Below are 17,455 nucleotides of genomic sequence, written 5' to 3' on the forward strand. Positions count from 1 at the left end.
CCTACTGAAAGCAGGATAGATTGAGAAAAACCTAGAAATGGGAAATGAAAGTCATGAAAGCAGGAGATACCAATAGAGCAATAATTGTCTAGGAAAGGTTAGGTATCCTGGCCTCAGACTGCATAAAGCTCACAAGCAGCTTTATGATATGAAGGGAGCATCTTCCTGCCAATCTTTCCCAGATAAGTAGCCATTTCCCCATTGGGAAGATGAGAATGAATGGATGTAACTCTGCAAAATCCAGTCTTACATTCAGAAATACTAGCAAACAAACCTGTGTATAATAGAGGCAAAGAAAGAGTTATCAGTTAAAGGTGCTGGTGAAAATATCAACGAAAGCTACAAAATGAGAACATTTGAGCAGTTCACTTTATTTATATTAGCTCACTTAACTTTCCCATCAGGGTTCCCACAAAGCAGCATTTGCTGTAAATTGCTGATATCCTCTTGATGTAGCTTGTAGGGAGCTTCCAGACATCCAGCATCAGGCTCCACATTCTGTTTGATTCCTTTGAACTACTTATAAATAATTCACTGCAAGTTTCCCCATGGTCATGTTTAAATAGAGTTCAGCTCATTCTAGTTTAAGGGAGCATAGAATGCCTAATCAAGCTTCAGTACCTGCTCTCAACATCTGAATTCATCTGACCTTTAAAATGTCTCACTGGTAGCAAACAAATTTGTTGCCATTAGTTGAGCAGTCTTGGCTACATATGCTTAGCTTATGATCAGGATCTACATTCCAGTTTGCCACATCAACATGGATATTGCAGTAGTTGGCACTGAATACTTACAGGAAAAAAACTGAATTTTTTAGTAAGAGTCCACTATTTGTTACCAGTACCCACAAATTGACTAAGCAACTCTCTTAAAAAGACTTACAATACTGGAACTGAATTCAAATTCAGCAGTTCCCAGGACTCTGCTGTTCTGAAAAACTGCAAGGAGAGGCATACTCTATTTCAAAAAAAAAAAAAAAAAAAGCAAGCTGTGATTTTTGAAGAGTCCACAAACAAGTAGAACTTAATTTCCACACAGTTTAATAATGGTCAGTTTGACTTATAAAGAGATATTCTAAATTGTAACTTCAGTTAGCATTAGAACTTTAGAAATCTGTACTAATATTTTCTTTCACTTGTCACCAATGAGTATGCAAAGACACACTTTCAGCCTCAAAAATACAGCTCAGTAACAGTGTAACTAACCTTATTTTAAAAAGACATGAATATGTTTAAGAACTATGTTTATATGAATACAGGCTTGTAAACAAGTTGGCAACATCCATGTTAAATATTAAAAAAGTCACAGAAAAAAATATTAGAAGTTGAGATCTTCACTTTTTCATTGGTTATAAGCCTGGCAGCCAGCATCTTCAGAACTGAACTATACCAACACACTGCAACCACACTGAATATTGTCATTTATACTAATGACTTCCTCTGACAAGGCCAAAAAGACAGCTCATAGTTATTAGAGGATTCCACCGTAGCTTAGTGGTGACAACAGTGAAAAGGACATTATTCACATACTAGGAACTTGCTACTTCAAGTTCATGGCTCTGGCCTATTTTAAGTAAAGTTTCTTACCAGCTATAGCTTTAAACAGAAATTCCAGAAATGTCAATGCTCATGCAGAAATTGCATCCACCTGAAAGTGAAAACTCAACACAAGTTTTTCTAGCAATGTTTATACCAGCTGTTTTGTAGGATTTTAGCTGATTTTATTTATAAGCTTGAATAAAAAGAACAGTGCTCTGTAAATTTGGTATGAAAATATTTAAAAAGCACAAGAGAGAAACAACATGAGTTATGAAATAACAGCAGTCAGTTTATCAAACTGTACATTAGAAAGTTACACATACGTCATAAAACAGTTCTCTGTATTATTCAAATTCAGTTTCACAATTTGCTCTGATACAGTGATCGTTTTCAAGCATTTTTTGACCTCATGTTAGGAAGTACACTTATTTTCTCTATTTTACAGGTGCAAGGATGTTTATTTTGATAGCAATTCCATGGGGATATTACTTTCAACAAAATATTAAGTTGCATGTTCCTATCTTGAAGGCAAAAGGCTATCAACAGTAATAAGCTGACAGTTCATCATCACTCATGTCTGAATCATCTTCATCCAGTTCACCCTCAATGACTGACTTCTTGCCTTTGCAGCATGATACAATTAATCCAATTAAGAAGACCTGCAAGTCACAAATTAGTAAAATTACTTTTACTGAAGGACAACATATGGAAAACTGAATGATGGAAAACTGAATGGCAGTATGAGTATGCAAATTTCAGTGATTTTTATCTCAAGATCAAAATACTTACTGCAATGAATGCCCAGTTCCCAAAGTAATAGACAGCACTGAAGAACCAAAATTTATGAAGAAAAAGGTATGTACGAGTAACAATACACTGATCTAAAAGGAAAGCAAATAGTAATGGTTAACACAGAACAAATACAAGTCAGCTAATTCCAATTTTCTTATAGGAAAACAGTTCAGCACTTTCAGAGGGTATTCAGCTTTTAAAAATAACTCCACCTACTTAAATCAAGTATGCTACTCCTTCTCAAAAAGGTACAGGAGAGGGATATTTGATTTTGAGATACTGAACATGAATACAGATGGCACTAGAAGCTGATGTAAGTAAATCCATTAGCATCAGATACTTGACAGATATGTTAATTACTGGCTGTTCTGACAGATCCTATTGCAAAATCATTCTCTTTTGGATGAATTGGTATCAATAGCAAGGAGATACAAAGCAGATTCTGCAGTAGAAATGCACTTTAATACCTCAAATCAGAATTCCCCAGAAGCTGCTTTACCACCACCACATACCACAGCTCACTGGTATGAGTTAAGGATAGCCCTCACCAGGAAGGCCTGCTGCTCGACCATCCCCAGATGACCTTCTCCCTGACCAAAACTGTGGTGCCTAGAATACCTTTATCAAAACTGACAAATTCCTGTCCTTTAACAGTTCAGTGATTTATACTTAACAATATTTAAAATTCTTCTGTTAGTTTTAAGTTTAACTACTACTTTGTGTACCACACTGATCTCTATTTGCCTTACAGGCTATGAGATAGCATTAACTAACAAAAAGTTAAACTGGTATTTCACAGCTATTAAATATTAGACATACAACACTGACACATTCTACAAATCACTCAAGTGTAAAACATCTCTTGCAGAGAAAGAAGACTTTACTATCAAATAAAAGCAAACAGAAATGGAAAAGGAATTTTGCTAAAGTAATCCTTCTTGGTTCTCTATTTTTCTTCAAAGAATGGAGATCAATTCTTTTATTTCCCTCTTAACACCCTTCAGTAGTACATATGGAAAAAGGAGGAATAGTAATAATTTAGCACTTTACTGATAAAGCAAGAAATACTTCTAGCATGACGGTGCTTCACAATTGCAAGTAGTATTATCAACACCATCTGCAGTTCTCCAGCTGGTTACTTCAATTAAAAGCAGCTAAAAACTTTCAGATGTCTCTCTACAGTAACTGGATTAAATAGATGATAAATATTTTAGAACACTTAGACCTTGAGAAAAACATCTCAATGGAATCTGTCAGAAGTTCAACTAACTTTTAGTTAATTCCCTCTGAACTAAAACATCACTGATGTAACGACATTTAAATTCCTGTAATGATAATTGAGAATAAGTGGATGAATAACCTTAATTAGGATAAAAACGTTGTTAAGAATGATAGTTATTCATGAATATTACTGACAATTCTTTGATCTCTGTGAACACTGTAAACAAAGGCTGGAAACCTACCATGCTTGATAGGCAATTAATCACTAAGAATAAAGCATACTATACAGTGCTGACCAAGCAACAGAACCAAAAATCAAGATTCAAAATAGAACAGCTTCTTAAACAAAGGATGCCCAGCAACACTGCTAACAGCCACAATTACCTGAAGTTGACTATGTTTTGTCAGATCCACTGAAAGTTTTGATCCTGGCGAATTAGTTTTAAACCCTTAAGCTCCATTTACTTATATTCTTGAACAAAGGCTTTTTCTTAGAACTGAATTGTAAGGATAAAGAAATGTGTAATATATAAACCTTGAAGTATACACAATTATTTTAGGCAATGAAATGCACAGGTCATAGTAACAGTCTACCATTTCTGAATCTAAAAATATAGTGAGCTTTCACAAAAGGATTTAAAAAACAGTTTTAGGGAAGAGATACTAACTGTGAATACAGAACTGCACAACACTGACATTCTTTGGAGGAGTTAATACTGAGGTAGACACTGGCTTCATTTGTTCGTTAATGGTCTGGACACTGATAGACTACAGCCACAGTAAAAGCCCAGATGAAATTACAGATAGCAGAGAACAGAGGTCAAATACACTATACAAATAAGGACACTGTTCTGAGGGAACCTAATATTTCAGCCCCTTGAAATAATCCTTGAAGTGCAACAAAGAAGGGAAGTACTGCCACCTTAAACAAAGTAACACCATGCAACAGTGCAGGCTAAAAACTGATGAGGTACAACAACTCTGCATGAAGTCTGCAACTTTGCAAAAGCTACTTAGTCAACAAGAAAGTGCCCCAGTGCCCTAGTGCCCTAGTATACAAGCCAGAAGCACAGCTACCAGTGTGCAGTTGCAACTGAAAAAGCTAACCAAAAATCATGCTTCACTAACAAGAACACAGCTAGCAAGTCCAAGGAAGAGATTACTTCTTTCAACTCTAATTGGAACTGCATTTGTGATACTTCAGACTCCCTAGTATAAGAGAAACAGGGGCACAATGGAGCAAGTCTGGCAGAAAAACACTGAAACAGCTAAAGCACTGGCATATAATGAAGATTTGTTCATTCACCTTGGAGTAAAGGTGTTGCAGGTGTGCCTTATTGCTACCTCTGCTATGTAGCAAGGGATTAAAAATAAAAGGAAAGACTCTTAAAACGACCTGCACAACAAAATGACAATGGATGACAGACAAGCTGCAGCAAGAAATATTCCTGTCAGATAACAAGTAAAACTTCATTTCAGCAGGCAAAGTTTTCAACTTCACACAGGTTTCCGAATTCATCTGTTGGAGACACTTATAGCAAGTAGATGGACTTGAGCAACCTGCTCTGCCCAATCCTACTGGAGGGTTGGAGCAGATCTCTCTCTTGTATGCTCAAATTAGTTATAATCCATATTACATCAAGGTATGTACAAGGACACCACAAACATCTAACACTTTACATGACATTTTGGATAGACATTATCAGTCTCAGTCAGTTTTCAACTACACACAGTCAAGTCTTGATTTCAAGCAGACCTAATTTTGGTAAAAATACACTCTTAGAAGAGAACCTAGTGCATGTTAGAATGCACTGTATATTAAAGAAATCATACAAGCATCTAAGGCATGGCCTCAGGTACTCAAAAAACATCTCAGAGGGTCCTGTAGCCACACAAAAGCTCTGCAGCAGAAAGCAGATGCTGCTAACAGTACAACTTGCAACTTGAGTTTCAAGAATGGGTTTGATGCATCTGTAGACATTAATCATCTACCAAGATCCAAAAGGGTTGAGATTTCAACAAATAAATGGTAATTAAGGGGAAAACATACATTTCATCCTTACCAACATTACTTCCTGGCCTATGCCACTGCTCCTAATTTAAATAATTTAAAACTTGGATAAGTAAGATGGAATGATGGTTAGTACACATCCATGGTGCAGTACTTCAACTGTGAAATCTCAAACATTCTTCTTAGCCTTCCACTCATTTCCAGATATTACTTCCCATGGTGCTTTATGTGAAACACATTCCTGAATACTTCACTTAGCTTATATGACTCAAGACATGTATTATTTTATGTTGCTGAATGAACAACATTCCTACAGGCCAAGTCAGTTTTTCATTAAACAGCATTTGTAGCACTAGCACTTAATCTTCCTATGGTTTTCCTGAAACAAAGAGCTAAATTGTATTTTGACAAATAGGGTAAATAACTGCAGCAGGAGTGGTTGGTCTGGATGCAGTAATTCATGAAATACTTGCTTGATAGAACTTCTGGAAATCTGAGTGTTACCTGGAACATACAAGTTGTATCAATATAAACATTCTTCTGATAAAAATGAGAAAAACACTACAATTCCTATGAACTGAGTAGGAGAGGGCAGAAATCTCAGTTTTAAAAGTGGTCTCAGAGAAACATTTTTTTTACTTAGAATGTACAGCACCAGAAAATGAAGCAGCCTGTGGATTGATTTGAAAAAGCTATAATAGCAGAAGTTTTTTTCTTGGAATCACTCAACTATCCATTTAGCGCATTGCTTAAAGGATGTCACTAAGGTAGACTAAGGGCTCTGAAAAACCATTTTGTTAAATATATGGCAATATCTCAGCAATATAAGTAATGTGTTGCAAACTCCAAAATAAAAAGAACTTATTAATTGGATATCTCATCTTAGACAAGTTATATGGTTTAATTCAGACCATGAGAAAAACTACAGAAACACTAAAGCAGCATAGGCTAATCTGTGGCTACAGAGCATAATGAAAAGTCCTACTACTATGTTTTGTCTTGCAACTCAGCATTTCACTAGGGAAATAAGAAAATTTAGTCAATTTATAATAACCAAACTGACCAAATATTTTGGTCAGTAAGTACTAAGTACCTTAATCTATACAAAGAAACTGTGTAAGATGATGGCCCACAAAAAACACATTGCAAGTAGGTAAGAAATCAAGGGACATCCAACAGTGTAAGAGACCTATAGTCATATTTGTCATCCTGTGATATGTCCAATTCATTTCTCTCAAGAGAACAGCAAAACTTTCACTTCTGGTAAGGTTTCATGTTGAGTGATCAGAATCTCTTTTGACCACCAGATGGAAGAAATGCTACAGCCCTGGAAAGTATCCGGAGACACACAACTGTTTCTCACAGTTAAAAACATTTGTTTACACATAACAGTGGAAACAGGGATCAAGTATTAAAATTTAAATACTCCACTAAAGAAACAGAACGTGGACTTGTTTGAAGTTCCAGCTTTGCTAACAGACCAAAGCATTCAGATAGAGAAGATAAAATAAGCTTCAGGCATCCTCAGATTTAAGCAAGTCTATCACAACTTTCTAATTGTAAGCTTCCTCTTCACCTTGTACCTATGAGCTAGCAACTTACCAGACTCACACACTTTTCTGCTTCTGTTAAGGTTATTCCAGGTCTTCAATCTGCCACTGAAGTTTGATGTTTAGAACTATTTTTATATATCACTTTCTCAGGTTTCAAAGGAAAGATTTACAGAGTGGTAATAACAAAGCCACAAGTCACAAATATAATTTTTATCAAAGATGGTTAAACAAGGAAAAAGTGACTTTTTGTTGCCGGTTACTCAGCAGTTTCTACATGAAAAGTAGCTGCCATATATCTCATCTGAGCTACCACCATCAGTCCCATATTATTCTTTATTGTAGCATATGTACAGTTAGTACTTGCAGCTGTTGAGACTGTTTTGCAGGCCACAATCCAGTCCCTCTGCTGTTGCTCCTCTGGTTTCATTAGAGAAGTCCATCTGCTACAATAACCAGTGGCATCACACACCAATTGTCCCTTTCCCTCAGCTGGCAATTTCTGTCAAGAGTTACTGTTCCTTCAACTTTCACACTGATGCAAATATCAGACCTTCACCACTACTATACTACCTTCATGGTCAACTTTAACAAATTCACACTTCTGATTACTTGTAATAGGGAAAAGAACATTGGGAAACTGGTTCATTCACATACTGCAAAGACCTGAAAACACTTTCCATCAGACTGCATGTAAGGACTGATAACTTTCCATTTAGAGAGACATGAATCACAAGGCTTCTGACCACTCAAACTGACAGAACTTCAAAGTACAAATACACAACAAAAATGTAAGACATAAATCACCCAGATGTTAAACAAAATGCAACCATCTAGAGACTTAAAATATAGATCTAATCTTGTGTTTAGCTGGAGCATTAGTGAGATAGCAGCTAAAAGGGAACCATGGACACCACACAAGTCTAGCAGAACAGGCTTGGTTCTAGTCCAAAAGCTACTCTATTCAACCGGAGCTGATGATTCCAAAGCTAGTTCAAACTCTGTCAAAGAAAAAAATTTAACAAGTTAAGGAGTCAGCAGCTAGGAAAACAGAAAAAGAAGGAATATCAACTTCCTAAGTGCTCAGTAGTAAAAACTTCCTAAGTGTTCCCCATTGGAAGATACTCAAGTTTTTGCAAACACTCAAAATGAAATTAGCAGTGTTCCAGTAGATACCTAAATTCTGAGAAAGCTTGTTTCAGATGGAATAATATTCCCTCAAAAATACTTATTAGCTCTAAACAAGAATTAGTGAAACAGTATCACTGAAGCATCAAGTAAGCTATTTAGAGCACCTTAACATTTAGAAGGCCATTTCTGCTTTTTCAGCAACTCAAGCAATAGATCGGTTACCTTATATTGGATATCTGCAAATTAAACTCAACTCAACCTGATATAACTCTAGACAGAAACAGAAAATGTAAAAAACACGAATCAGTCTGATACGGGTATTGTTGCAGTCATACAACTTTGATAATTAGACACTATATTTATATTGAACAGTTCAAAAACTTGCAAGTCCCAGCAGAGCTAGCAGGATTTGATGGATTAAAGAGGCTTCCAATTAGATCCTCCAGGATTTTGTTCTAAAAAGCAAAGAAAAAGAGTTGACTAGTAAAGTCAATAGTCAGCTATAATTCTTAACACTGAGAATGTAGTCCTATCAAATCATTTGAGTCACACAGCATTACTTAAATTTGACTTTTGAGGAAGAAAAGTTGTAAATATGAACAAGAAGTTTGGGACAGTTGTAGAAAAAGGGTATTTGATCTTAGAGAATAAAATACGAGCAAATTTTAACTAAATATAGGCAAATTCTCATTACTTTTTTCTGTATACATTGAAGAAGCCTATGAATACTTTTCCTCATCATTATAGATTTGGAGATCTTAAAGCTGTGGCACTACAATGAAAAACAGCACCCAGCTTCTATTTTAGGTTACACAGAATCATAATATATGCAGATCTTGGCACCTTGAACAGAATAGAGAGAAACGTTTTAAAGAGATTCAAAGAGCTAAAACCATTAATCTCTTTTTTCGCCAGCTTTGAAGGATGATTTAACATACATTAAGTGCATGTTAATACATGCATATTTAAGTGCAGAATAGACATGGATCTAGTAAAAAGACAGTATTAACCAATGACTGAAATCTGTAACCATGTTAATTCCAGAGATCACATCCTTCTACAGGGAAGCAGTAAATCATTGCGATCAACCTGCAAAAGTGAAAGGTGCATTCTGTGTTTCAGAGAAACTAGATATAAAATTGTATATGACATTTATGTTAATCACAAAAACTGTCCTGAGGTATTTGTGCACAGATCATACAAATGTAATTTCCTGTTTTTAAATCACAGACTTAATTTGATCATTTGCAAGAGCTATTTTCTGGAAATCTTCTCCGAACACATTTAAAGTAACTCACAGCTATCAATTCCTACTTTAAAGATCATAAAGATAAATATTAACTTTGAAGGCAATATCCTAGATATGAGCATAGATGCAAGATTCCAGAAAGCAAGGAATCAATGAACAGCATAAACTATCACTTTCACTTTAATCAAAGCACTTCTGATTAACCACCTACCTCCTTTAACAGTATCAACTTTGCACAAACTTCATCTTGCACTAGCTCAGATTCCCTGAAACTACACTACACCACTTGACCTTCAGCATTAATTTTTCTCATTTTGTTTACTTCTATTTTCATACTTTCTCTACCTTACCTATCCTTTCCATCTACATGGAAAAAGATTTGAAGAAAGCATTTGATATTTTAGCAGACTGATCTTGATCCTTTAATGCCTACACATGAAACACTTCTGTCCTTACGATAACTTCATAGCCAGTTAATACATAGAGGCATCTACAAAAGCAGATCAAATATCAGTGTTGGAATACCTGTATTATTCTCTAGAGAACAAAGGAAGTTATGAATATCATTAAAGAGTTAAATTTAAGTGTCCCAATGCCAAATTTTAAATAAAATCTGGATGTGATTAGAAATTCTGGCACTAATGATGCTCTCAAAACAAGTTCCCATCCTTTGACATCTTCTGTCTCTATCATACATACAGCCGACTTTAGCCCAGTCATGACTATCTGATAATTCAGATACTATTTATTGAATTTTAGCTACTCCACTAATTACAGCTGATAAATAGGACTGTCTGGAGTCAAACATGCATCATGGTGCTTACTTAAATTGATTTGTCATGATTATGGAGAAGTTCCATAATGTAAGATATAAGTAGAGACTGAGGGCAAAGCACCAGGTTAGGTCACTCAGAAAGTTAACAGAAGAAAGGATCAAGTTCTTCCTAAAAGCCTCCTCCTGTTCAGGCTTTGTGATTTCTTTTTGCCTTCAAAAATTCAGTCAAATCCACCAACTGGTGTCATCTATAGACTAGGATTCTTCAGAAGTAGTATATTCTTCAATATACACATGAGAAAGCTTCACACAACCTTCACCCCACACATCTCCTGGACTTCTATATTAAAATAATAAACAGAACACACTCCCATTTGGCATTCCCACCTGGAACTTCCTTATAACTTATGGCCTAACTCTATTTTTTAAATCTATTTATTCAGGCCAGTATAAAACCTGCATTTATTGACTTCCAGATGACAGGACAGTCTGAGAAGAAAACACAAACCTAATGAGCACAGTAAGGTCTGCTCAGATTAAGCCTGAGATGTTGTTTTTATTTGTTTGTTTGTTTTTTTGCCATTTCTCTCCATAAATAACAGTTCAAGTCAGCACAGGTCTATGGAAAAATCTCAGCAGATAGACTGTGCCCAGCATTTAACGGACCTCAGAAAAGCCTCATTTCTCCAATTAAGTGAAGCAAGAAATCCAAATCAAGATTATTCATAGCATGCTATACACTTAAAGTGAACAATGCTTCCTGTATTATACAAACGCTTTCATGACTTCTGACCTAACAAGAGGCAGACACTGTTTATAACATCGCACAATCAAGGATAGGAAGACTGGGATTAAAGCTTTCAGTTGAATCATTGTTCATTTACATTATTTACAGTAAGCCCTGTTAACCAGTTGAGTTTAACCTTTATCACATTTTCAGTTCATTAGTACAGCGGCAAAGTTCTTAATCACATAATTAAGCCATTTTTGACCTTAAAGAACTGTAGACCCAGCACTTCGGCTAGCATTAGTCCTTAAGAACAACAAATGAGATCTTTGCTCAACCGCAAACAAAAATAATGTTTGTTTTGCATATAAGAAATAGGCAATTCACAGTCCCAAAGACCATTTTAAAAGCTTTACAAGAAATTGTGTATTAACCAGAACAAGTCTTTTGCACAAAGTATTGAAGCACAACTAAGAAAAAGTGTTTTTATTGAGTTAGAAAATAGTTCTTTCTATTACTTCTGGTTTGTCTATTTGTCTGAGGTTGTGCTATTATAGACTATGGCATCCAGTATACAGCAAGTTGCCTCAAATAATTTAAGGAAATAACAAGGTTTAATGTATGAAATCAAACAGTAATTGAATCTACAAATTACATATTTAAGTCTAAATACTTTACTTTTCTGTACTAATATTGTATTTCATCCATCTCATTTTTTTGGAAGACAATCATACCTCTCGAAGTGAACGCCAGTATGAAGCAAGCATACAGAAAACAGTTCCAAATACTTAAGTTTTAACAGTACTTAAGTTTGAGTATTAGCTGCTTAAACAAGATCCAATCTTTTCTACCACCTGAGAAATAGTGTAAATACAGTAGTCATGATGTCTGCAGTATCCAAGTATTCAGTAAAATTGAGCTGAAGCTATAGGTGTATCTATCAATCAGTAAAAGGTTATAGCTTTAAGGAAAAACAGAATGAATTCAGTCAAGAAAAACAATACAATGAGCACTGAGACGACAAATCAATATTTGCACTTAGCTCTAGTTCAGTGGTTTTCGTAAGATAAAGCCCTAGCAGCAAAGCGGTCAATAAAAAAAAGTGCTTGTCACCACTTCTAAAGTTCATTACATCTGTGCTTACTATGCATCTAGTATTCCTATAAAAAGAACATTAAAAATCCAGTTCCTAACTTTGATGCAAGTGTCATATAACATTTTCTAGCTATCACGTAGATCTGAACCAGTTCTTCCACTAAATTACCTTCAGATATTAAAATAGCAGGTATTTCATAGGCAAGTACTACATTTCACCTTTTTAATGCAGCCCAGTCAACTAGGTGAAATAGTGAATGGCTTTCATTAACAGATTTACTGTTTTTTACTTTTTCATCTATAGTATGACCTTAGCAACCTGACTGCATCTATAGATATAGAATTCTACTATACCCTTTGGATCACATTAGTATTCACATCTAAAAAAAAAAAATCAAATCACCCTCTACTTAGATTAGGCTTGCACAGGACAGCATGTCAATACCTGCACCTCCTCTTTCCAATTAAGAAGGAGAGCATGACTCAAAGATACCTACTGCAATGATGTTAATAAACTAAAGCCATCATTTCATTTACACAGCTAACTCTTGTGTTCAAGCACATCAGAAAACAAGCTTTACGCATCAGCTATATCGTTTCCATTGCACAAAAAAAAGTTAGGAAAAAAATCATAGTAGGTAAAGTACTTATGAATGTCACCAACTACAGGTAGAACTTAAGAAACTTCTCAGCCCAATCTCACTTCCTTAAATTTAACAGGAAAGTCTGATTAAGATCAACCCCAAATTTCTCCAGAGAAGTCAAGACTAATGAGCTTATCAATGACAGAGTACATTCTTCCTCCAGCAAGTATTAACCAAACTGAGAAGCTGCTTACAAGAAAGATCTAGAAAAACTTCTAAGTGATCTCATTTTCAAAGACAACTGATTTTACTCTTCTGAACTCTGCCACGGAAGAGTTAATTTTAGCAGTATTGCAGTTTCAATACAAGTTGAATCATTACATCCCTAAAAAAAAAACATATATATCAAAGCATCTCAGACTATATTATGGCTAAAAGCAGCTATCAAAAATGTGAATGAACAATTTATTTCAGTGGAGTCTAGAAAAATCCACCACTCATGGTAGATGACAAAAGAAATACGAATAGAAACCAATATATTAAATTGGAGGTGAGTACATACATGGGAAATACACTGCAAAAGATCAAAAACTTGAGAACAGATCATACATCCAGTTAATTTCACTTCTACAAACATTTAAAATTGAACATCCTTCCCAATAACACAAATGAGAACAGAAGCTGAGGAGTCACTAAGATGTTCCAGAAGTCGGGGTTCAGTACTTAATTGGTAAGGTGAGAATAGAAGACTTAAGAGCACTGTCTATCTTTTGTATTGATTAGATACTTTTTTTTTTTTTAAATATATTAAAGCATACTCAATTTAACTTACTACACAGAAGCTGAAAGTGCCAGAGAAAACAACTGAGAGCTTCAACGAAAAAACATGAACCATACTGAAGGCCATGTATCTTTGGCTGAGCTGACTTCTTTTAAATAAGGTCAAAACAATCAAAAATTGATAGGGGCCTAAAACTGCAGCATCAATATTGAAGCACTTGTTTTGATTCAAATGGTTCAAGAATTGGTTATGGGCAAAAGAAAAAAGGAGAAAATGCTGAAAAAAGTCCAGATTATTAGCTTGGCTAGCTAGGTTTCTTAAAGAAATTCCCAGCTCAAGGCCAGTGTCAAGAAAGAGTGGTATCTACAGAAACTGTCTCAAAAACTGATCGCAAAAGATAGAAAAGTCAGGAAAAGCTCCCTCATTATTCATCTGCTTGCTAGTCACTATTCACAGCTCCATATTATCTACAGTACAACAGCAGTCAAAAAGGGATGGTTAATAACACTGGATGCAAGAGAAATTAAGAGAATTGCAGGACAATAGTCTAAAATGTCAAGGTCTTCAAGTATTGTTGCTCACAGAACAGCCTGTACTTACGCCTTAACTGCAAAATTCTCTTTATTTGCAAATTGGCACTGAGAAGTTCAGATCTTCATTTTCTTGAGTACATTACAAATGTTGACAGAATATTTCACTGAATGTTTGGATAGTAAACATGCACTATGACATTTCGGATGCTAAAATGCTAAGCTATTCACAGCCTTGAGTTTATTAAGATCTTCTACGTACATATTAAAACATAGACTAAAGTTAACTGCAATACACCATTGAACCGCTTTTACTAAACTTCAGTAAGTTGTCAGTAGTATGTTTTCTGGACATAACTGTATGTTAAAATCTCATTAGAACACAAAATCAAAGTAAAAAATTTGAGCTCCTTATTTCACCTATGCACACACTTCATATTACTGTATACACAAGAAACGAGTTTCTTACCTTCAGGTGCATCTGCATCACAGTCTTTCACTACAAATGCTGTGACATTCTTTGGCTGGCCATCAATTGTCTTATTACTCTATGTAAATACATAAAGTTAGTCCACACTCCCTCAAATAAGCATTTTTCAGTATAGTACTAGTTTATTTTTAAAAAAAGAAGCTTTGATGAACTTATGCATTTAGAAGGAACTTAGATTTTGAACAGTACATAAAGAAGCTGTCATTTAAGACTAGTTTCACATGAAAAATTCTGCTTTCATTTAGAAGAAATGAACAAGTTATGCCCTTTGAAAGCCTGGGCAAAATACTTTGTATCTAAGAGTAAGTCTTATGTTTTCATGAACAGAATTTGGAATTCATCCTTGGTGATGAAGAAACCATTGAAGTGCTAGGCTTGAATGATGATATTGAATACAGTTACAACCTGGTAGAAGAGTTAGATGATAGCCTCCAATATACTTGATAGTACTTAAATAGCCAAGATAGGAGGAAGATGGTTTTGCAAGAAAACTACTGGAAAGTCAAGTATTCCTGTTCCAATTCAAACTGTTTTAGAACTTGAAAAAACTGATCCTTACACTTGATTAATCAGTGCATGTTCAGATGCTTTCTGAATATCCTCTACTGTACAAGGCTATATCTTTGTCATCTCAAATATACATGAGAACATTAACTGTGGAAAGCAGCATTACTTTCAATCACTCATGTTATCTCCAAAATCTAGTGGAAGCTTGCAGCTTCTTATTAATAGAAATGAAGCATAATTCAAAGTTTGGCACTGTGTAGAGATTATCAAGGAATTATGTGACATTATACATAGTATAGCCATTTTAGGCTTATGCAGTACCAAGCAGTTTCAGTAACAGTTGAAAAAACCTGAGTAGAAAATTCTTTAAGAACTAAGAATGAACCCAATTTAAGAAATCTGCATAAGTATGACTAAACTCGTAAATAAAAAACACATGCCATGTTGCATCTTACCTGTACCAGGTATTTTTGGCTTCCATACATTACATATTGAGGAGCAAGACTGTAGATCATGTAACTTGTATGAAGAACTATCAACAGAAGTATCATACAGAGAAATAATAGTGCTTGAGGTCTAGTTTTTCCTCGTCTGATTTTATAAAGCTGCAAGTAGAAAACATACAAGAGCTAATGATTAAAAATCAAGTTGGTTTTAGGTAAAAAAAAAAATAAATAATCCATTTTCTCCTCAACCTAAATGAGGAGTACAATTCTACTGGAAAGCTGCTATAAATTCTCTTCCAGCAACTTAATTCCAGTGAGTTAAAGCAGATTTTCAGGTGTATTTACATGAAGTTCTAAACGTAGCTATTTAATCAAAATAATTGTATCAGTGACCCAGAGCATTTATAGATCAGGAAGCTTCCTAGAACAATTAATAGTGAAATAGTGAGATAACAAATAGTGTTGCTTATCACATTTATTAAGCAGTGCTATGGCTTGCCAAGAAGTACTGCATCCTCTGGCTAAGGTCTAATGTCATCTATCATTGCTTCTCTAATCAGACAAAACCAGAGGAGGGAATCATGAGATTGTATTCTTAAGTACTGAAAACAACTGTGCATGATGGAGCTGCATCTTCTCCACTTTCTTCTCCAGAGAAGATGATAATCCCTTGCTGTTATCTGTAGATAACTCTACTCCACTGTGATGCCCACAGGCTCAGATGAAGTGTCATGAGAGAAAAGAAACTGGCATCTAGTAAACGATGAAGACCAAAAACAGCAACAAGTCTCAGCACATTGCCAAAACTTACTCTCACCATTTGCAGTTCTGGGATATCACCACAGAAAAGGGTATCTGTGGGTAAAAGCAAAGTAGGAGCAAAAGAGGGGAAGTGATCAGCCAAGGATCACAAGTGTGATTGCTATGCTGTTTCTTTAAATACAGTAATACTACTTGCACATACTTAGATATGGTGTATCACTGTACTCTAGGAAACTGGCTTGCCACATAAAAATCAAGTCGAGCTTGACTCCACTTTTCTGATTTTAAGAAGCTTATTAATATTTCAATGCATCAAAATCACATGGCTCCAACTTCAAAGAGCCAGAAGCCAATGATTTCATATACCAAAGGAGTCAACTGTCTATTACTTATCACAATAGAACAGTCTTGTCTGTCAGCATGCAAAACAGAGTAGCTTTCCAAAACAGTAGAAGTTTGCACAGTATGCTATTAGCACACATTACAGATACAAATAACATTTGTGGCATCTCTGTATTTCAGAAGCAGTACATAACTACTCATCAAAAATATTCCATGGGACATTTCTCAGACACTAATAGTGTGCTTTATAAAATTAAGTGATATTTACCCTTATCCAGAAGAACCAAATACCCATATTTCGAATCCCTGCCATTGAAGTGAAGATAAAGTACATAACAATAGTTGTAATAAGAATATAATCAAGTGGGAAAACCTAAAAACAAAAAACACACAAGAACTTGAAACGACAAAACAATCTTTAAGTAGAAGATATGCTCTTCCCCCACTTAGATAGAAACTACTTAGCTTTATCTAAAACATATGAGGAAGTAAGTCATTTAAAAGCTTTGTAGGTCTCCCAAAATAGAGCTATTATGGCTTCCTGTTAACAGAGTTTACAGTTTATGAAACTAGCTAAGTGCTTCTCTTAACTTAAAACTTATTTTCAGACCACAAAATACCTGCTTTTTAAAAATACTTTCAGAACAGAAAACGCACAGCAACAAAACTAATCTTAAAACTATATAAGCGTGTGATTATTTCTGAACATACTTGAGTACAGCATTTAACAGTTAGAAATAATGCTACCGCTGAACACTGCTTTTCCCAGCGATAAGCTGTAGTGGTTAATAGTTTTTGAAACTGCTGAGTAAGCAATGCTTTGTACCAAACCATTACAGTGTGATTATGGACAGAATTCAGGGGTAACTAAACTACTAACAATTAAAGCTTTCCCTTTTGTTAGTTTAACCATTACTGTTTCAT

At 35.1% G+C, this 17,455-nt stretch overlaps 1 protein-coding gene across 1 annotated transcript in view; it reads right to left on the reverse strand.

Moving 5' to 3' along the window:
* Positions 1-355: 355 nt before the first annotated feature.
* The window catches only part of LMBRD1 (LMBR1 domain containing 1), a 67,390-nt gene continuing 50,290 nt past the window's right edge, over positions 356-17,455 (reverse strand). Inside the window, exons 12-16 of the mRNA XM_052673639.1 lie at positions 16,800-16,904; positions 15,437-15,586; positions 14,454-14,532; positions 2,328-2,419; positions 356-2,197 (exon numbers count right to left, since the gene is read on the reverse strand). Of these exons, the coding sequence (XP_052529599.1) occupies positions 2,078-2,197; positions 2,328-2,419; positions 14,454-14,532; positions 15,437-15,586; positions 16,800-16,904 (546 nt within the window). The 3' untranslated portion in view covers positions 356-2,077. The remainder of the gene's footprint in view (positions 2,198-2,327; positions 2,420-14,453; positions 14,533-15,436; positions 15,587-16,799; positions 16,905-17,455) is intronic.

The sequence above is a fragment of the Tympanuchus pallidicinctus genome, unplaced genomic scaffold (genome assembly GCF_026119805.1).
Source record: "Tympanuchus pallidicinctus isolate F22 unplaced genomic scaffold, pur_lepc_1.0 scaffold1, whole genome shotgun sequence".
NCBI classification, from domain to species: Eukaryota; Metazoa; Chordata; class Aves; order Galliformes; family Phasianidae; genus Tympanuchus; species Tympanuchus pallidicinctus.